Consider the following 23,205-nt stretch of genomic DNA (forward strand, 5'->3'; position numbering starts at 1 on the left):
ACGCGTCGGGATTTTCCCATTAAACTCGGCCAAGACCAGAAATCCACCAGCCGAGGTTTTTCAGCGATACTTTGACTCTGTCTTGTTTAAGCCATCACTTTTCTTTTTTTTTTCTTTTTTTTTAACGTGGAGTTGTGTAATAGTGGAAATGAAGTTTGCACAGATGCTCTGAGTCTAGGGTTTTTAGTACTGAAAAAAAAATGATGAATGTCTTTCTGTTTTGCTTTCAGTCTTGTGTGCCAAGAATCTCGCAAAGAAAGACTTCTTCCGTAAGTACACATCATTGTCACCGCTTTTCTTTTCTCTAATCTAATATTTGATGTATATATTTATATTCCGATGTTCAGAATCAGTTTTTTTTTTTTTTTTTTTTTTATCTCCGAGAGGGTTTTATTGTGTTTCATCCGAAGCTCCTCGTGACCGACTTTTCCGAGCTCTCTGCTTCTGTATGCTTTGTTCCGTCACATCGGGAATTCACCTCATCTTGCAAAAATTTCTAATCGGATTCCACCCACAGCTGTTTGGACACGCACGCAGCACTCGGGCTGAAACCCGCCGCGCCGGAGTCCTTAATGACTTAATGGCGTAGCGTAGACTCCTGAGCGACACACATGGCCCCGTTTGTGTCAATAAGCTCAAGCTATTCACGGCCCACGTTTCATGCTAATGACTACCGCACGACTGCGGCGTATTCAGCTCACATCTAGGGCGGCTTACTAAACCACGGCGCACTGCACTCTAGCGTGACGGCGACTAATCAGACCGGGCAGTGTGTGGCAGAGACGTGGAGCCAGAAAGAGTCTGATCTATGAGTAATAAGTCACGTACGTCAGATATATCAGCAGAGAGACTAGCTAGGTTTAATATGAATTAAAATAAACTGGAATCACTACAATGCTCGAGTTCATTTATAATGGTTTCAAGGCATGAACATTTTTACCAGCCATAAAACAGCATGCAGTACAGATTTCACACTCTGTGTACAAATATATTCTCATGCCGCAGCCGCACTGACACATCCGTGTGTTCTCTCGCAGGATTGCCTGACCCTTTTGCCAAAGTTGTCGTGGATGGCTCAGGCCAGTGTCACTCCACAGACACGGTTAAGAGCACACTGGACCCTAAATGGAACCAGCATTACGATCTGTGAGCATCCGGTTTTCAATCCGTCTTCTGTTCTGCAACTTTCATACACATGCGTAAAAGCTAGCAAGGGATTTTTTTCAATTGTGCTTTTAGATATATCGGGAAAACCGACTCGATCACGATTAGCGTATGGAATCACAAGAAGATCCACAAGAAGCAGGGCGCTGGATTCCTGGGCTGCGTGAGGCTCCTGTCCAACGCCATCAGCAGACTCAAAGATACAGGCTGTGAGTTTGACCTTCTAATTTGCAGTACTTTCAAAATAAAAAGTGTGTGTGTGTGTGTGTGCAAGCTCAGTGCACACTACATGGTTTTCTACGAACCGTACACTACACACTACACCATTTTAAACACCATGCATGTACAATACACACATTACACAATTGATCACAGGCAAGACACACATGCGCGCGCGCGCACACACACACACACATTGGTTTGAGCTGTCATTGACTTTGTCTCAACAGACCAGCGTTTGGATTTATGCAAGCTGAACGCCTCTGACAGCGACGCTGTCCGGGGTCAAATAGTTGGTACGTAAAACTTCGAACCCGTTTAAAGAGGACATTCTTGCTTTCTGGAACTCTCACATTTCCATTTGTAAATTCTTTCCGTTTTGCATTTTCAGTAAGCCTCCAGACCCGTGACAGGATTGGCAGTGGCGGGCCTGTGGTAGACTGTCGAGGACTGTTAGAAAATGAAGGGTGAGTGGGAGCAATGTGGCACAGGAGCACGTTTTCCTTCTCTTGGTTCAACAGCACCCCCTGCTGTCAGTGTCGCAGACCTGTGTGTTGCTGCTAGTGTGGATGAGTGCAGTCGTATGATCTGATGTGTCATTGTGTGTGTGTGTGTGTCTCGTCCAGGCCAGTCTTTGAGGACTCCGGACCAGGACGGCCTCTCAGCTGTTTCATGGAGGAGCCTCTGCCCTACTCGGACCCCACAGGGGCTGCTGGTGGGGGCAACTGTCGCGCTCTGGAGTCACCTAATCAAGAGCAGAGGCTTCAAGCTCAGAGAATCCGAAACCAGGAGACTAGAAGTCACGCTCACACCCCGCAGAACCGGCCACATGGGCACCAGTCGCCAGACCTCCCAGAAGGCTATGGTAAATAAGCCCTGAGTGTGCTGTTGTGTGTTTGCTCTCCTCTGAACAGTAATTGTTCCTTTGTCCTCAGGAAGAGTCTTACATGCCGAGCTCAGTGAGAGGTGGCTGTAGTGGTGGGTGGGGTAGGATAGGGTAGGGTGAGTTTACCCCAGCTTGTTTGGCTTTGTTGAGACACCTAATAAGACGCTTAATAAGAACTCCTTCACTAGCCAACATCTGAGAGGGTATGAGGGGTACAGAGACACACAGTTTAGGATGAGGGCATGGGTTGATTGTCTCCATACAGATAGTACCTGCTCTGGTACGGGTAAAGATAAAGCTTTCAGATCCTGCGTATATAAATTCCACTCACCCTCCAGAAAGCAGCATTTCCCTGCTCTCACATTGAAGAAATCTCTAAATTCTTCTCACTTCTCCTAAAACTCCTGTAGAGTCTTCAGACACGTATTTGTACCAGATGTTCTCGGTTCTGTTTTTGCTCAGATTGTGCCGAGCGTACTGTACACGACTTCATCACCATTCACACTTACGCGACTCAAATGACTCAGGATCAGTTGTTTGGTGTCGTCGAGGTGTGTACACATTACACAAGTGTGTACACACATTATGCCGTCTGTCACTTGGGAGAGATCCCTGCTGAAGTGTGCCTGATCCCCAAATCCTGCTTTCTCACCAAAATAATCAGCTGTCTGTCCTGAGACTGTCAATGTTTTGTACAAAAACAGAATGCACTGATGGGAATCGTGTTTATTTTTTCGATTCCTGACAACCAAATGCTTCTTATAGAAACAATATTGCTGTAATTGCATTTTGTCTCCCACTTAAGTAGACAGATGATCAGCTGGATTCAGGGATCTGCTGCGCACGAGAGCGGATCAGTCCGACTTCCTGTTTATTTAACGCTGCTGTTCGTGCTCCAGGGTTCATCGCAGAAAAAAAAATTAAACACACGTGGAAAATATCGGTGCTTCTCCAAACGCTTGCCAACTGAGCAAATTAAGTGGATGGTGCAGGCTACATGGTTGGTTGCCATGGGAACGTGCAGCATTTAGTGACCAAAAAGAGTCACGACGGGATAATCAGGGCTAAAGTCGTGTAGCGCTCAGTGCACTAGGCTGTACAGAAACGCTCACGCTGCACACTCTGCATGCAGTAAAATCACCGTCACTGTAGGTGTGAACGTCGCATTAGGCTATTACACAGCACTGAGTTTCTCTATTAAAATTAAATCAACTTTTGAGTTGTTCTGGCAAGTCCTTGGTTTTTAATTACACTAATAAATGAATGCTTTTCTCACTCTTCTTCCCACTTCAGAGCAGAGGACCACCGTGCAGGGACAGGTCTATTTTCTACACACACAGACCGGCGTCAGCACTTGGCACGATCCCAGAATACCACGGTAGGATCAGCACCTCTCTGTCTGGATTGCTGACAACAATTCTTCCCTAAATCCTGAAATAATTACCACTGACCACCTAACCTAATAATTAATGGTATTTAAATAACCACGGTCACTCTCACTGTCGGTGATAAAGCATTGAAGAAAAGCAGACCTGGCGGTATTTCAATACAGAGAGCAGTGATCTAATGGAGTAAGTTAGAGGTGTGTATGGGGACTACCGTGTCTCGAGAGCAGGCGGGTTTGTGTGGGCTGGAGCTCGGATATGAAGGAGCTAATGCATTTCCAGGAACGTTTAGTACAGCTATATTAAAAGTCTAAAACTCCAGACGCAAATCAGGTACACTGAGTATCCAGTAAGCGACGGCTCATTCACTTTTTCAGGTTTTTTTTTTTTTTTTTAACTTCACGCTGCTCTCTCTCGTATATTTTTCTATCACCAGATTATTAACCAGGCTGTAATGTACAAAGAGTTTGTTAATCTAACTGCTCAGAACATTCACTAAGAGTGCATAAACACTACTAAAGTAGCGCATCTGCCTGAAATACCGAGCCGACATTCGGTACAATATTTTTAACGTTATTTCTCATTGTCATGCATGTTGACTCTCAGACACGTGCGCCGTCACTGCAGATGTAAGGAGACTTTCATTTCATTGCGGTAGAAGTCAAACCTGATGAGGACACATTCCTATTAAATCCTTGATTTTAACCAAATCTGAAGGTCAAAAAGGGCATTGAAAAAGTGTGTGTGTGTGGTGCTGAGGAACAGTATGGTGATCAGTCCTCCATGCTCCTCCAGGGACCTGAACAGCGTGAGCTGTGAGGAGCTGGGCCCTCTGCCGCCCGGCTGGGAGATCAGGAGCACGGTGTCAGGAAGGATTTATTTTGTTGACCACAATAACAGAACCACACAATTCACAGACCCCAGATTACACCACATCATGAGGTAAACACACACCACAGTATCTGAACTGGAGTGCTGAGCTCTGCGCTTCTGCTCATAACATCTGATTACTGACCTGTTAAATAACCCTGCTATTAAACTGTTCAACTGTCATAAGGCCAAAGTGATCAGAATTGCTTCTGCTCATGTTCTTGGCAGATCATTGGATTAATAGTTGCACAAGTGTAAATATAACGCAGGAGGTAATTATGATCGTTAATGGTGTGTGTGTGTGTTTGTGTGTTTATGTATGTGCACATTAGCCAACAGTCTCAGGTGAAGGAGTCGAGCCAGGCTTTGCCAGTGCAGATGGATGTTCCTGTGGAGGAGGGTGAAGGTGAGCTGCCTGTGCGTTATGAGCGAGATCTCGTCCAGAAACTTAAGGTGCTGCGCCACGAGCTCTCACTGCAGCAGCCTCAGGCTGGACACTGCCGCATAGAGGTGTCCCGTGAGGAAATCTTCGAGGTAAAAAGAATTGGGTTTTTGCTCATCTAACGATTTTTCTTTTGCATGTTCTACCCATGCTTCAGGGTTTCCTCAGGGTTCTCTGGTTTCCTCCACCAGTCAAAAGACTTGTGTTGTAGGCTGATAAATAAACTGTCCGTTGTGTGTGTGTCCTGAGATGGGTTGGCACCTCATCCTGGATGTCTCCTGCCTTGTACCCTGTGACCCTGCTTATAGATAGTTGATATGGAAAATGGAACTTTCATGAAAGTGAAAGATCACTCCTCTTTATTTTCTTTATTAAAACTTACATTATTGTCTAAATTTGTCACGATGACCTCCAGAGACATTCTTTTTAGTCAATGAAAAACACTGGATTTAGTCCGAAAGTTTCAAATAAATAGGAGTCACCTAACAAGGGTAATGATAAATCCATCACTATATAAACTATATAAACATTACACATGGACGATAATAGAAAATAATAAAAAGCATATTTGTTCCAAAAACAAAGCTGCATGAATCTGAAGTTGCCGTGTTCGCCGTTGAGTGGCGCTGATGTAATGCAATACCGTGTGTGTTCCTGCAGGAGTCGTATCGTCAGATCATGAAGATGAGGCCGAAGGACCTGAAGAAGAGGCTAATGGTCAAATTCCGTGGAGAAGAAGGCTTAGATTATGGCGGAGTGGCAAGGTGAGACGCGCTGTCTGTCCTGTCCTGAGCACGTGCTCTACTGGTGATTTCACCTAATCTTAAAATAGGATACTGCTGCTTGTGAATGTTTTGGTTGAATTCCCGTCTCTTCCTCCAGGGAGTGGTTGTACCTTCTCTGTCACGAGATGCTTAATCCGTACTACGGCCTGTTCCAGTACTCCACAGATAACATCTACACGCTGCAGATCAACCCCGATTCGTCTATCAACCCTGTGAGTTGTATAACCTCACATCATGTGGTAGTGTGATTATCCTGAAACATTCCTTGGCTCTTCAGTCATTCTGTTTTTAATGAAGGTTTAACAAATAAAAAAAAGTCAGCTCTGTGGTATTCCCAGTGTGTGGTGATGGTGTGTTGGGCACTGAGTCTTCGGGTTGTGTTTCAGGACCACTTATCCTACTTCCACTTTGTGGGGAGGATCATGGGCCTGGCTGTGTTTCACGGGCACTACATAAACGGAGGCTTCACACTGCCCTTCTACAAGCAGCTCCTGGGGAAACCCATCCAGCTTTCTGACCTGGAGACCGTGGACCCTGAGCTCCACAAGAGCCTCGTCTGGATTCTGTGAGTGACGACAACAACCTGGATCTGTTAACCAAATGTTAATAAAAAATCTCCGAAAGTCTACAAGACACAATAATAACTGAATTTACACAAATGAGCTAGGTGTTCTTAAGAAGCCACGCAAGATATTTACGTAAAATAGTTCCCAGAAGACAGGATCCTCCCCACCCCCGGCTCTTACTATGGTGTGTTGCCTTCATGAGCGGTGAATGTTGTAATAGTTCCTGTAACATTTTGTGAACTCATGACCTCAACTGAATGTAATGAAATAGGAGAGATCTCAGCACAAAATAACGACACCCTTGATTTATGCTCATTTACCCTCTCTGCAGATTTGAAAAATGCCTTTTTAAGGTGCAAGCGAGACTGGGTGTGTGATGTGCGTAACAGGATGAGGAAGCGGGAGGGGATGTTGACATGATTAATCACACCAGTAAGACTTGATGCTAGTGTGATAGCAGAGATGATGACGCTTCTTCGTTTCATTGTTCACACTCGTGCAATACTACTACTACTATTACTAATAATAATTTATCGTCGTCATTATTATTAGGGAGATTTCTGTGGAGATCGACGGTACACTCGTAGTCATTGCTCACTAATATCCTCTTTAGTTCATATGTTAATAAAATGATGAAGAACTAAGCCCACTAATAACTCATTTATAGCAAGTATTACATTTGTCTATTAAAGTTACAGTGATCAGCAGCCAGAGATGACTTGGACAGCACAATGAAATTATTAAGCAAGATGCTCTTGTGCATTTTTTGGGTGGATGTCAGACAGTAGGAGCAGTGAAGACAGACATGAGATTTCACATTCATCCCCAAAGGTGTTCAGTGGGGTTGAGTCAGAGTCAGGGCTCAGTGCTGGACACTCCAGTTCTTCCGCTCCAACCTTCTCAAACCATGTCTTCAAAACATCATTTCTTCATGACTGAAGAAAGAAAGACATGAACATTTTAGATGACGAAAATGATGAAATGTAAATTATTTGTAGATTTTTGTTCTGGAAGTGAACTTCTCCTTTAAGCAGCACTAATCGAACAGTTTGGTTGAATAGGTATATCATCATTTTCACTACAGCTGATGTGATTTTATTTTTTACAAATCAATCATTTTTCGTGTGTAATTGCTCTGTGAAAGTCCCGTCGTCGTGTTGTAACGCTTACGTGTCCCCGTCCTCTTGAGAACGTTCTGGATTTCTGAGAAAATTCCTCACTGTCTCATTTTTCATTTATTTTGCAGAGAAAATGACATTACATCTGTTCTGGATCATACGTTCTGCGTCGAACACAACGCTTTCGGCAAATTCCTCCAACATGAGCTTAAGCCCAACGGCAGAAACATCCCAGTGACGGAGGAGAATAAAAGGGAATATGTGAGGTATGACAGAAATGCAGACGTAACCAGCAGTAATGCGCTCAGCTCCAGGCTCTGCTGATGTGTGTTCAAGTGATATTTTACCAGGAGGCATGTCTTCACATTTGTTTGAGTACGCTGTGTCCAGACCTTTTCTGCTGTACTTCATGGTTCCTGAAACTGCTTTTTGTTTTAAAACCCACATCTCTCAATGTATAAGCACATATTTTCCCAGTAATCTGCTGCCTTCTGCTTACACTCCTCATAATTTCCCAGGAATCGTACAAGGTCATGTGTTCTTTAAATCTTTCTCAGTAGCAATGCATGAAGGAAAGGGGTTTCTGTCAGGAGCCAGAAGAGGGCAGCAGTGTAGATGAATTTGGCAGTGAGTTCAAACAGCCCTCCGCTTGTTTTGTTTTTTGCCCCACACTGTCAGCATGATGGAGTGACGCTGGACTTATAAGCTGCTGCTGCTTTTTACTGAGTCTTTATTCAGGAATGAGATGTGAACGATTCATTAGTTGTTTGCTGATGGTCCTGGGTTCCAGTGGATGGTTGATGTTTCCATGCACAAATACACAGATTTTGTGAAGAGCTGCTCTGATTTATTTATTTATTATTTATTTTTAGGCTCTACGTGAACTGGAGGTTCATGCGTGGCATCGAGGCCCAGTTCCTCGCTCTGCAGAAGGGCTTCAACGAGCTCATCCCTCAGCACCTGCTCAAGCCTTTTGACCACAAGGAACTCGAGGTACTCGAAATCTCAGAAGTCCTTCGTATGTTTAGATCGCTGACGATAACTCACTTTCAGTAAAGTAAGCGTGAACGTGTAGCAGTCCAGCATGTTGAACCGTGCCTCTCCATGCCTCGTGTGTACAGCTGATCATCGGAGGACTCGGGAAGATCGATCTGAACGACTGGAAGGCCAACACGCGGCTAAAGCACTGTGTGGCTGACAGTAACATAGTGAAGTGGTTTTGGCAGGCGGTGGAGTCGTTTGACGAGGAGAGGAGGGGCAGACTGCTCCAGTTCGTCACCGGCTCCACACGGGTCCCTCTTCAAGGCTTTAAAGCACTGCAAGGTGGCTAAGAGATGAGCCATGCATACCTCTTACATGTCCTTACATTATAATGTGCATGTGTGTCCTGCTCAGTGAATATCAGAGTTTATCATATCAAAGATAATACCTTTATTTTAGCCCAATTGAACTAATATTTAATGATATTCAATTCAGGAGACATACATTTCTTATTGTTTTATTTTTTGCCCGCACTGCTTAAGAGTGAAAGTGAGGTGACTGAGTGAGTGACGTGAGTGACTGACTGACTGAGTGACTGACTGAGTGACGTGACTGAGTGACGTGACTGAGTGACGTGACTGAGTGAGGGAGTGAGTGACGTGAGTGAGTGACGTGAGTGAGTGAGGGAGTGAGTGAGTGACGTGAGTGAGTGACGTGAGTGACGTGAGTGAGTGACGTGAGTGAGTGAGTGAGTGAGTGAGTGAGGTGACTGAGTGAGTGAGTGAGGTGAGAGTGAGTGACGTGACTGACTGAGTGACTGACTGACTGAGTGACTGAGTGAGTAAATGAGTGAGTGACGTGACTGAGTGAGTGACGTGACTGAGAGACTGACTGACTGAGTGATGTGACTGAGAGACTGACTGACTGAGTGAGTGGAGTGACTGGCTGGGTGAGTGGCTGGGTGAATGACTGAGTGACTGGGTGAGTGACTGAATGACTGAGTGAGTGACTGAGTGGCTGGGTGAGTGACTGAATGACTGAGTGAGTGACTGAGTGAGTGACTGAGTGAGTGACGTGACGTGAGTGACTGAGTGAGTGACGTGAGTGAGTGACGTGACTGAGAGACTGAGTGAGTGACGTGACTGACTGAGTGACCTCAGTGAGTGGCTGGGAGAGTGACTGAGTGACCTCAGTGAGTGGCTGGGAGAGTGACTGAGTGACCTCAGTGAGTGGCTGGGAGAGTGACTGAGTGACCTCAGTGAGTGGCTGGGAGAGTGACTGAGTGACTGGCTGGGTGAGTGGCGGAGTGAGTGAGTGAGTGAGTGACTGGCTGGGTGAGTGGCGGAGTGAGTGAGTGAGTGACTGGCTGGGTGAGTGGCGGAGTGAGTGAGTGAGTGACTGGCTGGGTGAGTGGCGGAGTGAGTGAGTGAGTGACTGGCTGGGTGAGTGGCGGAGTGAGTGAGTGAGTGACTGGCTGGGTGAGTGGCTGAGTGAGTGAGTGACTGGCTGGGTGAGTGGCGGAGTGAGTGAGTGAGTGAGTGACTGGCTGGGTGAGTGGCGGAGTGAGTGAGTGAGTGAGTGACTGGCTGGGTGAGTGGCGGAGTGAGTGAGTGAGTGACTGGCTGGGTGAGTGGCGGAGTGAGTGAGTGACTGGCTGGGTGAGTGGCGGAGTGAGTGAGTGAGTGACTGGCTGGGTGAGTGGCGGAGTGAGTGAGTGAGTGACTGACTGGGTGAGTGGCGGAGTGAGTGAGTGAGTGACTGACTGGGTGAGTGGCGGAGTGAGTGAGTGAGTGACTGACTGGGTGAGTGGCGGAGTGAGTGAGTGACGTGACTGACTGGGTGAGTGGCGGAGTGAGTGAGTGAGTGACTGACTGGGTGAGTGGCGGAGTGAGTGAGTGACTGGCTGGGTGAGTGGCGGAGTGAGTGAGTGAGTGACTGGCTGGGTGAGTGGCGGAGTGAGTGAGTGACTGGCTGGGTGAGTGGCGGAGTGAGTGAGTGACTGACTGACTGGGTGAGTGGCGGAGTGAGTGAGTGAGTGACTGACTGGGTGAGTGGCGGAGTGAGTGAGTGAGTGACTGGCTGGGTGAGTGGCGGAGTGAGTGAGTGAGTGACTGACTGGGTGAGTGGCGGAGTGAGTGAGTGACGTGACTGACTGGGTGAGTGGCGGAGTGAGTGAGTGACGTGACTGAGTAAGTGACATGACTGACTGGCTGGGTGAGTGACTGGGTGAGTGACTGAGTGAGTAAATGACTGAGTGACTGACTGAGTGACTGACTGAGTGACTGACTGAGTGACTGACTGAGTGAGTGAGTGACGTGACTGACTGAGTGAGTGACTGGGTGAGTGAGTGACTGAGTGAGTGAGTGAGTGACTGAGTGACGTGACTGAGTGAGTGACGTGAGTGACTGAGTGACGTGACTGAGTGAGTGACGTGACTGAGAGACTGACTGACTGAGTGACGTGACTGAGAGACTGACTGACTGAGTGACGTGACTGAGAGACTGACTGACTGAGTGACGTGACTGAGAGACTGACTGACTGAGTGACGTGACTGAGAGACTGACTGACTGAGTGACGTGACTGAGAGACTGACTGACTGAGTGATGTGACTGAGTGACCTGGGTGAGTGGCTAGGTGAGTGAGTGGGTGAGTGAGTGGGTGAGTGAGTGGGTGACTGGCGGGGTGACTGGCGGGGTGAGTGGCTGGGTGAGTGAGTGGGTGACTGGCGGGGTGAGTGGCTGGGTGAGTGGCTGGGTGAGTGAGTGGGTGACTGGCTGGGTGAGTGGCTAGGTGAGTGAGTGGGTGACTGGCGGGGTGAGTGGCTAGGTGAGTGAGTGGGTGACTGGCGGGGTGAGTGGCTGGGTGAGTGAGTGGGTGACTGGCTGGGTGAGTGGCTAGGTGAGTGAGTGGGTGACTGGCGGGGTGAGTGGCTAGGTGAGTGAGTGGGTGACTGGGGGGGTGTGTGGGGGGGTGACTGGCGGGGTGAGTGGCTGGGTGAGTGAGTGGGTGACTGGCGGGGTGACTGGCGGGGTGACTGGCGGGGTGACTGGCGGGGTGAGTGGCTGGGTGACTGGCGGGGTGACTGGCGGGGTGACTGGCGGGGTGACTGGCTGGGTGACTGGCTGGGTGACTGGCTGGGTGACTGGCTGGGTGAGTGGCTGGGTGACTGGCGGGGTGACTGGCGGGGTGAGTGAGTGGGTGACTGGCTGGGTGAGTGGCTAGGTGAGTGAGTGGGTGACTGGCGGGGTGAGTGGCTGGGTGAGTGAGTGGGTGACTGGCTGGGTGAGTGGCTGGGTGAGTGAGTGGGTGACTGGCGGGGTGAGTGGCTAGGTGAGTGGCTGGGTGAGTGGCTGGGTGAGTGAGTGGGTGACTGGCTGGGTGAGTGGCTGGGTGAGTGAGTGGGTGACTGGCGGGGTGAGTGGCTGGGTGAGTGAGTGGGTGACTGGCGGGGTGAGTGGCTAGGTGAGTGGCTGGGTGAGTGAGTGCTGCTGTTATCTGTAATCAGAAGGAGAACAGTGATAACTAGAATGTATGTTTGTAAGGTTCTACAGGTTCTGCAGGACCAAGGCTCTTTACTATCCATTTGATCGATGCCAATACGGATAATCTGCCCAAAGCCCACACATGGTAAGTCTGCATGAATGAATTGTTCAGTCTTAACTGGATGCATGATTAGTTTACACAATCCGACTGACCTTTCATTTCTCTGCGTCCAGCTTCAACCGCATCGACATCCCGCCTTACGAGTCGTATGAGAAGCTCTATGAGAAGCTCCTGACTGCCGTGGAGGAGACGTGTGGCTTTGCTGTGGAGTGAACGGTTTCGCCCTGCCAGCGTCCACTAACTCGTCTAACAGCCCCTTCGACCCCACTACTACTACTTGTCCTCCTCTCCCTCACTCTTCCTCAGGGTGGACAGGAAGGCGCCTCCCTGCAGGCTCGAGCTGAAGGCCGTCTGAACACTCTCCCAGGAGCACAGAGAGGAGAGGCGCTACACAGGGCCACTAACACACACACACACACACCATTTCCAGGCTGCTCAAGGATTATTTATTTCCGTTGTGAGTCAGATGGTTTTAATTTGCATTATGATGATGATGACCGGTACAAGAAAAGAGAGAGAATCATGTTTTTTTCTACTTTGTTGCTCGTGTCGTTGAAACGGTGGATTACAGTCGATGGGAATTCAGCCGAATTTGCATCACATAGCCACAAAAAAAGCACATAGACGTTTTAGACCGAACTGATCATGATGCTTTCTGCTCCGAGGACACGAACCTCCGAGAAACTCCAGCTCCTAGTGTTGCAATACTCTCACCTTTTCTGAGCCTGGGGACTTCCACAGCAGCGCTCGCATTTTAATCCTGAGGATCTTTACCGCATAGCGACGAACGGACAGACAAGAGGTTTTTATACTCGACTTGAAATCAGTGATATGTACAGACAGCACCCTGCTATTCTTTTTGCATCTTATAGAATGACGGTGTACATTTCAGTGATGAGCGTCTCTTATACTGTATGTCAGCATTATTATTATTTTTTGTTTGTTTTTTTTTTTTAAGTTGATCGCTTGTTACGTGAAACTAAAACCTTTTCCCTCTGAACAAGACAAAAATGCTCACCATGTCTTAGAACTTTTGGGTCTGTGTGTGTGTGAGAGAGAGTGTCAGAGAGAGAGTGAGAGTATGAGAGTGTGTGATAGAGAGAGAGAGAGTGTGTGAGTGAGAGAGAGTGTATGAGTGAGAGAGTATGAGCGAGAGAGAGTGTGTGTGAGTGAGAGATAGAGTGTATGAGTGAGAGAGAGTGAGAGCGAGAGTGTGTGAGTGTGAGCGAGTGTGTGAGTGTGAGAGAGAGTGTGTGTGAATGAGAGAGTGTGAGCGAGAGTGAGAGAGAGAGTGTGTGAATGAGAGAGTGAGCGAGTGTGTGTGAGAGAGAGTGTGATGGTGTGTATGAGAGAGTGTGTGTATGAGAGTGAGCATGAGTGTGTGTGTGTGTGTGTGTGTGTGTGTGTGTGTGGTCACTAACAGAAGCCCATCTCTTTCGGCTCACAGATCTCATACAGTACACACATAAAGTAACAAAAATCCCGTAGACGTTTTTGTCCAGTGGGAGAATCTTCCGTAAATTAAGTCAGTATTCTTAACGACTCTTTTTAATTCCATCTTTAATCTTTGCACATTGCACAAAGTTTTGTTTTTTCTTTGTTTTCCTTTTTTATTTTTTGTTTTTTTACATTTTTTTTTTGTTTCATCCAAAAGATTTCCTTTGTTTTTTTGCTCGAGGTGAATGATTGCCATGCACAAAACTCTCAGTTTACAGAGCGGGGTTTGATATTCCCGACGTCTCCCACGGAGTGAGCAGACCTGCGTTCCTTTCCCGTTGCATGGCTGGCTTCTAAACAGTGCGCGATTTGGAAATCCCAAATGTTTCAGTGAAGGCTCTGTACTCCCCGAAGTGTATTTGGACAATGTGGGTTGTTTTAGCATTAACCGTTCGTGACCGTTTCGGCTCTCGTGCTCGTTTTGTTTATACGCTCGTCTCCAAAGCGTCTCGTCCGTGGCACTTTCGCTAAAACGTTCCTTTTACCCTTTCGCTTTAACTTCCCTCCCTTATTTTTGTTCTGGACAGACAGGTTCTCTGTAGAGCAAAGCCTTCCAGTCTGAACACCACATCACATCACACTCTGGTCCTCACAAACCTGTCTCCAGTGTGTTTCTGTTCACTTTTACGTTTAGGGTTTAGTTTAGAGGTCTTTATCCAGACCAGGGCCGGCCTCACTACAGGCTTTAATTCTGAGTTTATAAAAAGACACCTCGTCTTAAGCCGCCATTTTGTTTAAATACCAAGACCAGCAAGATGTGTAGAATAAAGCCTGGAGGATAAATCAGCCCTGTGTTGTGTTAAAGACTAATAGGTCATTTCATCATGCACTGCTCATGGCACCCAGATGATTCCTTTAAAAAAATTGAAATAAAAATGAGCCTTTTCTATTTTTTTTTTTTTTTTAGTTATGTTCTTTAACCACTTTTTTTAATTATTATTTTTTATAATTTTTTTTAATGAAGTTATGTTCTTTAACCAACTTTTTTTTTTTAAACAAATTATTTATTACTATGTAATGTCCTTTTAAGTATTGCTGCTATTACCATTATCATTATTCCCTGTTTTTTTTTCTCCCCCCCCCACACACAAAAAGCTGTACACTACTCTCTCTTTTATTTTTAATGTATGAAAAATTTCAAAGTATTTAAAGCTGCTGCTAATTCCGAGAAGCCTGTCCTTCGGCCTGGATGGAGTTAGCGGTGATGTAGGCTGGACCCCGGCGGTCGTGTTCATATGTGTGATATATGCAATAAAATGACACCTTTATATTCTTGGTTGCGTCTTAACATGTGGTTTGTTTGTTTGTTTGTTTGTTTGTTTGTTTTTCCTCTTACGTGCACCAGGTTCGAGACAGCATCTGAACGTGTGAACTGACTGCTTTTGTATTCTTTTTCCAGATGACTCTTGAGTGCTGATCCGTCATTAGAGATGGAAATGAATTTCCTGTTAGTCTGAGTGATTCGTGAGTTTTGAAGATGACTGTGGACGTTGCCTGCTAGTTACCTTTGTTCTTTGTTTTTTTTTTTAAACCACTTTTCCAAATTATGTGACCAATGTTTATTATTATTATTATTATTATTATTATTATTATTACTCTGTACAATGATTAGGTCCTGAGTGTCATTTGTTTCTTGGATGCAAGATTAATGTAACTTACAATGTACTAAACATTTCTGAAACTATTCCATGTAAATAAGATTATATTAAAGAAACAACCTTGGAAAATACTTGGTCTTTTTGGCCTCTTTTACACTTTGCTGACCAAAGCATTACAAATTTTTCAACTGTAGCTTACATTTATTGGCCATTTTATTAGGCACACCCACAGTGACTCCCATTTTTATGATCGTGTCCCTACTAATGCAGTGGACTGATGCTGCTGCATTTCCAGTGATGGCAGTAAAGCAGCTTTCAGTCATTTCTACCATTGACACTGATCAGGCATAACATTATGAGCACTGAGAGGTGAAGTGAATGACACTGATGATCTCCTCATCATGGCACCTGTTAGTGGGTGGGATATATTAGGCAGCAAGTCAACATTTTGTCCTCAAAGTTGATGTGTTAGAAGCAGGAAAAATGGACAAGTGTAAGGATTTGAGCGAGTTTGATGAAGGACCAAATTGTGATGGCTAGACCACTGGATCAAAGCATCTCCAAAACTGCAGCTCTTGTGGGGTGTTCCCAGTCTGCAGTGGTCAGTATCTATCAAAAGTGCTCCAAGGAAGGAACAGTGGTGAACCGGAGACAGGTTCATGGGCGGCCAAGGTTAACTGACGCATGTGAGGAGCGAAGGCTGGCCCGTGTGATCCGATCCAACAGACGAGCTACTGTTGCTCAAATTGCTGAAGAGGTTAATGCTGGTTCTGATAGAAAGGTATCAATACACAGTGCATCACAGTTTGTGTTTTGGCAGCAAAAGGGGGACTAACACAATATTAGGCAGGTGGTCATAATGTTATGGCTGATCGGAGTATTCTGGTGCAGTACACAGTAAAACGAAGCAGGGTTCCTCCAGAACCAGGACCAGAAGTTTTACTGGTTCCATTCATTCATCCATTTTCTGTAGAATTTATGCTCCACAGCGTCACAGAGAGTCTGGAGTCGATGCCGGAGGATTTAAGACTCAAGGTGGGGGACACCAGGGATGGTGGAGGATCACACACTCATTCACACACTATAGACAGGTGGTGTAAAGAGGCTTAGCAACTGATGAGTAAACTAGCAGTAATTGTGTATCTACCACAGATTCTGGTTAATTCGACCAAGTGAGGTCTGTCACGATGAACGTATGCTGTAGGCTACTATCTTAGTGACTGTTGAGACTCAACAATGTGCTTGTCAGTGGTTTTTAACTGCCCCGATGTTGACCAGTGTTTATCCATCGCCAACAAGACACAAACATGTTCACCCACCAAATTTCTTTACACTCAAAATCAACACAGAAATCACATTCTAGACTACTAAATATTTAAAAATGGACTTTTAAATGGAAAGTGGGATTCAGATTGCACACATTAAGCTCAAGATAACGCTCTTATTCTCCACTGTTTAAAGGAAATCCTTAATAATAATCATTTGAGCGCTGTGTTTATTATCTCAAGTTCCCTGAGTGCAAACTTGATATAATCACATCTACAAGACTTTATTAGACTTGAAGCTGCCAAAACTTGCCATGGTTCCCCAAGGATAACACACACACACACACACACACACACACACAAGCTTTAGACGTCACTGGCACAAATTTTAATTACTGTCAACGTCCAACAAGGAGCAGTGAACAAACTGTCCCCTTAAACCCAGCACACTGCACGCTGGACTGTGACTGAAGATCACTAATTCATTATGAATAAACAATTAAGACGCATCCACTGGATTTTTCTATTCAATCTAATGACAGAATGAGGGCCATTACTTACAGGCGGCTGTGTTTGCTCTGCTGCAGGATATCAGTCACATGCTGAGCTTCACATTATTTATTACTTCTCCAGGTGAATTTACACAACATGAAGTTAGACTTCATGATTAATATAATAAAGGAATTAATATATATATATATATATATATATATATATATATATATATATATTTTTTTTTTTAAAAAAGCAGCTTTCACTCGATTTCTACTCACTTTTAAAAGCAGCTTGTCATTTTAATAGTCATTTCTACCTATACACTGATCAGGCATAACATTATGACCACCTGCCTAATATTGTGTCGGTCCCGCTTTTCCTGCCAAAACAGCCCTGACCCATCGAGACGTAGATCCCTGAAGGTGTGCTGCGGTATCTGGCACCAAGATGTTAGCAGCAGATCTTACAGAAAACTTAAAGGATACTTTTGATAGATACTGACCACTGCAGACCGGGAACACCCCACAAGAGCTGCAGTTTTGGAGATGCTCTGATCCAGTCGTCTAGCCATCACAATTTGGCCCTTCGTCAAACTCGCTCAAATCCTTACGCTTGTCCATTTTTCCTGCTTCTAACACATCAACTTTGAGGACAAAATGTTCACTTGCTGCCTAATATATCCCACCCACTAACAGGCGCCATGATGAGGAGATACTCAGTCTTATTTACTTCACCTATCAGTGGTCATAATGTTATGCCTGATCGGTGTATAGCGGTAGTGCAAGTACACGGTAAATTGAATGAAATGATTTAAAGCACCTTTTAAAGTGTTGAAGCTAAATCTGCAAAAACACAATCTCTGAAAACACAAATAATGCCAAAGCAGAATCTGAGAAGATTTACTGGTTCAATCCATTCATCCGTTTTCTGTAGAATTTATGCTCCACAGGGCTGCAGAGAGCCTGGAGTCGATCACAGCGGTCTCAAGGTGGGGGACTCCAGGGACAGGGGCAGGATCACATGACACAATCACACACTCTGGACAGTTTAGATCAGCCTATAATGCATGTCTTTGGACTGGCGGAGGAAACCAGAGAACATGGAGGAAACCTCTGAAGCACAGGGAGAACATGGAGGAGGAGACGGGAACCAATCCCCCAATCCTGGAGATGTGAGGTAAACGTGCTAGCCAGTAAACCACCATAACATCGATACTGGTTCATTACAGACAAGTAAATCATTATTATTATTTTTTTTACCATTATCAAGCTCTTGTATAATAATATATAGAAATAATAATCTGTAACAATAATTATTAGCCAATATTTTTCTCTCTGTCCAAGTCGAAAATAAAATCCAGACGTTGAAATATTGAGCAATGGAGCGCTCACAACTGATTGATGTGACGTTACTGCTAAAGTTTTATGATGTGTTTCAATCACCCAAACGATCTGCCTTTCTTTTATTGCTTCATTATATTTGTAGGTATTATAAGATTTTCCAGAAAATTCTGGCTACTGTGCTGAAAGTCTAAACCCCGTTCCAGACCAGTGTCTCCTGTGTGAATCATTCCCTTCAAACCAAAAGCCTGAAATGAAACCTGAACAACATGAACATGTTCATGATCCTATAAACAAAGCACTTTATTTCAGCTGCTGCTTCATCCAAGAAGAAATCCTGGGTAGATGTAACCACTGCTTTGGGAGTGTGCAGGCAATATATATATATCCCAGGCTTAATTCGGAAGTACGTAAGGGGTATTTAGCGGGAATATTAACAGCGTTGTGTATGATTCAAGAAAGATTGTGTAATGAAACCGAATATTCCGTGGAAAGAAAAGAGCCTGGTTTTCTGACTGTTTGAAAAATTCTAACCATTTATTAAATCATTTTCCACGTCTAAACAAACTGTCACATTTCTCTACGTATAACCAATTCGTCCCTAATAAAACTCCAGCCCCCTTGCTCTGGAATATCTCACTGCCTATAATAAGCTCTCTTCTGTAGACAGTTTGACAGCGAGATGCGTGAAGGGAAAGGAACCAGACGTGTAAGCTGTGCCAGTTTCTTCACTGGGCTTTGATTAGTTGCCATTTTAACCTCATCACCGTGCATCGAAAGTGCAAAAAAGTCTCTCCTTCAAGGTAAAACTGCCACCGAAGACGCAAAATCATCATCAGCCAGACAGCCGCTCCATTTATTTGTGCTTGAACTTGAACCGAAGGGAAATTTGAACTGGAATGATTAATGCAGTGGAGCTACTGCTGGATTTTCTGAAGCAAATCAATAAAATGTCACGTGTAATGATGCCATGTACACCAGAGAGATCAGTGCTGGAATATTAGCAAATTATTATTAATGTTAATTAATAATCTTCCCAGAAGCCTTGTGCCAGGGGACTAGTGTTAATTACTGCTTGGCTTTTGTGAGAAAAGCAATGATCCTGACTGTCTGGATGTATGGAAATCTAGCCCATTACATGACTTTAGTGTACTGTGTGTAGTATCTACCTCACATCCTGTATACAGCCCAGGATCCAGTGAATTAGACACCTTTCGGTTGCTGAGAGAGACGCAGCACCCTGTGCTTCAACTTAATTAGCAAGAAAAGCTTCAAACACTCAAGTCAAGGTCCTTTAAATATAAAATCCAACCTTGCTCATGATTTTTTTTTTTCTTCCTTTTAATAAGATCATAGAGAGTGCCAGGAACTAAATACAAACCAGCATCAGTTAAAATTTATATGCACCATAAATTGAAAGAAATGAACAACAGAGCTCTGAGAAACATTCCAGAGCCAGTGTTCAATACAGCGTGTTATATGACAGGGTGAACACCGGGAAAATCAGCCTTTCTTTTTCAAAATCTTTCTTGGTTATATATGATATATACACGTTTTTTCCTATAGCCTTTAAGCACAGCCTCCTGGTGGTCCAGCAGCAGGATCCTGCTCTCTCATTGCCGCGGCACGGGATCGATTCCCAGGCAGAGGGCTAATCCAGCCACTGAAGATTTAACTCTCAGTGCCGGTCCCAAGCCTGGATAAAATGGGAGGGTTGTGTCAGGAAGGGCATCCGGGGTAAAACCTGTACTAAATTAGAATATGTGGCCCAGATGATCTGCTGTGGCAACATCAAACAGATAGCAGCTGAATGTACAACAATATCCAATGGCCTTTAAGAATGCCTTTGAGCAAAGAAGAATGTATTAAAATCATACTAAAATAAAATACTGAACAGATCACCAACGCTTTTTTTAGTGTATATTGTGTTTACGTCTACAGCATTAAACTACACTGAATGACCCTATAGAATTTTATTCACTACAGAACTGTCCACCTGTCACTGCTGCACTGTCCCTTGTCAATTATTGTATTCAATTCAATTCAGTTTTATTTGTATAGTGCTTTTAACAATGAACATTGTCTCAAAGCAGCTTTACAGAACATAAGAAACAATGAACATAGTGCAAGAAGTTCTAGATATTAGACAAAATCATCCCTTGTGAAAAAGCCTGAGGCGACTGTGGCGAGGACAAACTCCCGTAGATGGTATGAGGAAGAAACCTTGAGAAGAACCGGACACAAAAGGGAACCTCATTCTCATTTGGGTGACACCAGAGAGTGTGATTATAAAGTATTATAAACACCGGGGAGTGTTTATGTCCTTTCTGCAGTTATGTACAGTCAGTGGTTTCATGCAGATACAGTATACGTAGAATGTTAGTGTGTGTATTAATTAGGAGTGTGCTGATTGGGTCACTGGTGGTCCATCAGCAAGATCCCACCCTCTCACGTCCATGGCCTGGGTTCAGTTCCTTTGTAGGGACCTCTGTGTAGGGAATGTGGTAGCTTGGTGGTTAAGGTGTTGCACTACTGATCAGGAGGTTGTGAGATTGAATCCCAGATCCACCAAGCTGCCAATGCTGGGCCACTGATCAAGACTCTTAATGCTCAGTTGTATAATGTAAGATAAAGATGTCCCTCTAGATAAGGGTGTGTGCCAAATGGCAGAAATGAGGGGTTAGCTCTCAGTGTTGGGCCAAAGCCCATAAACATTTGAGGGTTGTGTCAGGATAGTTATCTGATGTAAAACATGTACTTGAAATCAAATATATGGATCAGATGAGCCACTGTGGTGACCCTGAACAGGAAGCAGCTGAAGGACAACAACTGTTTACACTATATGGAGTGTATATGTACGTTCCTGGATAACCGTTGCTTCATTTTACCGTGGAATGTAGCAGCTGTATATAGTTGAATTGACACTAAAAGCACAGACACAACCCTGTCCCCAAACCAATTCCAAAAGACTGGACGTGTTTGAGACTGAGAGACAAGTAAACGTCCACAAACATCCACTGACGGAAGAACAACAGACGTGGTGCTGGCTTATACCCTGTCCCCTGTGTATGGAGACTTTAAGGATATCCTTTTCCCACATTCTTGTAACATTCAGAGCCACTGGCACTTGAGCAGTGGGGGTATGAACACAGACCCAGTTTTACTCTGGATGTAAACTCTGTTTTTTCCAGTCCACTCTGGATCTTACCACACAAACACTCTAAAGATGGCTGTGGATTGTTTTTTCCTGGATAGCTTTGAGTCAGTGATTGCTATAAACAGTTTAAAATAAACAAGTCTACTCCAACTCCATTACTGGCACAAGAGACTTCAGGTTCTCCAACTCTTTACTTTATAGTACACAGTTATAGACGGGAAATGATTTATAATCGTTTAGAGGTCATCTAGAGGAGGTTTCTTCCTCATATCATCTCAGGGAGTTTTCCCTTGCCATTGTCACCCCAGGCTTGCTCATTAGGGATAAAATAGGGATAAAATAGTTACTAAACTTTAAACTTTATCATTTTTGTCCATCTTCTCTGTTTCCATACGTCTCTAAAGCTGCTTTGGAGACAATGTCCATTGTTGAAAGCGATAATAATAGCAAATAAATTGAATTGAATTTTGAGTCTGGTTCCTCTTAAAGTTTCTTCCTCATGTTGTCTCCAACGTCACCTCTGGCTTTATTTTGACTGCTTTACTGTGTCTTTCAGCTTTAAATCCTAATAAACAGCCTTTCTAAATGTCTCTGCACTTTCATATTTTCTCTTATAGAGCATATTTAATTCGGTTTCCTCCTACCTGTTAATTAAGAAGAAGAAGAAGTTAGGGCAAAAAGCCTTTATTATTGCCACACATACATTACAGTATCCATTACAGTGGAATCCTTTTCTTCACATAACCCAGCTGAGTTGGGGTCAGAGCACAGGGGCAGCTATGATACAGCCCCCCTGGAGCAGAGAGGGTTAAGGGCCTTGCTCAGTTGCCCAGCAGTGGAGCTTGGTGGTGCTGGGGCTTGAACCCTAATCCTCAACCCAGAGCCTTAACCGCTTGAGCCACGACTGCTCCACAACTGCTCAAAACATGTACTTATGTATTTGATGGTAATTTGATAGTCGTTATTTATTCACACATGACTCATGTTAAGGTTAGCTCTTCATTAATTCCTCATTAGTACTCATCATTAGCTCATATTAAAGTATATATTATATTTAAGTCAGGTATTAGTGCGGGATTATTCATTTAAATTCAGTTGAACTAAACTAAATGGATCCTATTTTTCCTAGAAATGTCTTCTATCCTATTTCTCCTCGTCGACCAGAAATAACAGCTCAATTTTGATTCATAAGATATAGAGACTAGAGGCTGCATCTGACACCGAGTCCCTCTCCTTCCTGTAAATCTCCTGAAAGAGCTTTTCACATCTCCGTCTAATCCACACAGGTGTCAAGGACATCCTCGAGTATAGGGGTTTAAATCTGCAGGGTTGGCTTGTCAGTGCATTAATAAACAATTTTAGCCAGATCGAATGCTACATTACATCAGTTACAGTTTAATTAGCCACTTAAAATGTAGATAGACACAGAGCCGGGGCTGAAATCTGTCCTTCTTTATAAAAACAAGGAAGAAAATTCTTCCTGTAAGTTCAACTGCTGTATCAGAAGTGGAAGTGGATAATGAGATAAAGAGATTTTCACACCTAATGTGACTGCTGTGTGTATTTCACACGGTGTGATCCTCCCGTGTGATAAAAAGAGATATTTAATATATACTGTATATATATTAACCCTTTCCTGGTATAATTTATAAACAACAAAATTCAAGAGGCTTTCTATAGAGTATTATTGATTTCTCGAAGTAAGCAGCTTTCTCTTTCGCTGTAGCTTAGCTTTCTTAATCCGAGGAATACATCATTGATACTGCTTCATCTTAAAAACAATAGACGCGATACAATCCCTTAAGATCTGGCATACACAGTTTCAACTGGGAAA

The 23,205-nt window shown here is 44.4% G+C and overlaps 1 protein-coding gene and 1 long non-coding RNA gene across 5 annotated transcripts in view; one reads left to right on the plus strand and one right to left on the minus strand.

The window, feature by feature from the left end:
* The window catches only part of smurf1 (SMAD specific E3 ubiquitin protein ligase 1), a 36,862-nt gene extending 24,224 nt beyond the window's left edge, over nucleotides 1-12,638 (plus strand). The window contains exons 2-18 of one of the 3 annotated variants that reach the window (XM_058378429.1): nucleotides 231-269; nucleotides 1,038-1,146; nucleotides 1,240-1,373; nucleotides 1,614-1,679; nucleotides 1,775-1,850; nucleotides 2,010-2,248; nucleotides 3,563-3,647; nucleotides 4,450-4,596; nucleotides 4,857-5,058; nucleotides 5,627-5,730; nucleotides 5,849-5,963; nucleotides 6,138-6,316; nucleotides 7,564-7,701; nucleotides 8,308-8,428; nucleotides 8,557-8,758; nucleotides 11,959-12,043; nucleotides 12,133-12,638. In XM_058378429.1, the coding sequence (XP_058234412.1) occupies nucleotides 231-269; nucleotides 1,038-1,146; nucleotides 1,240-1,373; nucleotides 1,614-1,679; nucleotides 1,775-1,850; nucleotides 2,010-2,248; nucleotides 3,563-3,647; nucleotides 4,450-4,596; nucleotides 4,857-5,058; nucleotides 5,627-5,730; nucleotides 5,849-5,963; nucleotides 6,138-6,316; nucleotides 7,564-7,701; nucleotides 8,308-8,428; nucleotides 8,557-8,758; nucleotides 11,959-12,043; nucleotides 12,133-12,232 (2,141 nt within the window). In that variant the 3' untranslated portion in view covers nucleotides 12,233-12,638. The remainder of the gene's footprint in view (nucleotides 1-230; nucleotides 270-1,037; nucleotides 1,147-1,239; nucleotides 1,374-1,613; nucleotides 1,680-1,774; nucleotides 1,851-2,009; nucleotides 2,249-3,562; nucleotides 3,648-4,449; nucleotides 4,597-4,856; nucleotides 5,059-5,626; nucleotides 5,731-5,848; nucleotides 5,964-6,137; nucleotides 6,317-7,563; nucleotides 7,702-8,307; nucleotides 8,429-8,556; nucleotides 8,759-11,958; nucleotides 12,044-12,132) is intronic. The other 2 variants (XM_058378430.1, XM_058378431.1) reach the window with 2 other exon arrangements.
* Nucleotides 10,432-10,945, minus strand: LOC131345504 (uncharacterized). Of its 2 annotated transcripts, none has more exons than XR_009203488.1 (3): nucleotides 10,814-10,945; nucleotides 10,561-10,698; nucleotides 10,432-10,527 (listed from the first exon to the last, which is right to left on the minus strand). It is a non-coding gene; the product is annotated as an uncharacterized LOC131345504 (long non-coding RNA). The 2 variants fall into 2 exon arrangements; XR_009203489.1 differs by having other exon boundaries at nucleotides 10,561-10,751; nucleotides 10,814-10,876.
* Nucleotides 12,639-23,205: the final 10,567 nt, after the last annotated feature.

The sequence above is a fragment of the Hemibagrus wyckioides genome, linkage group LG24 (assembly GCF_019097595.1).
Source record: "Hemibagrus wyckioides isolate EC202008001 linkage group LG24, SWU_Hwy_1.0, whole genome shotgun sequence".
Classification (NCBI taxonomy): Eukaryota; Metazoa; Chordata; class Actinopteri; order Siluriformes; family Bagridae; genus Hemibagrus; species Hemibagrus wyckioides.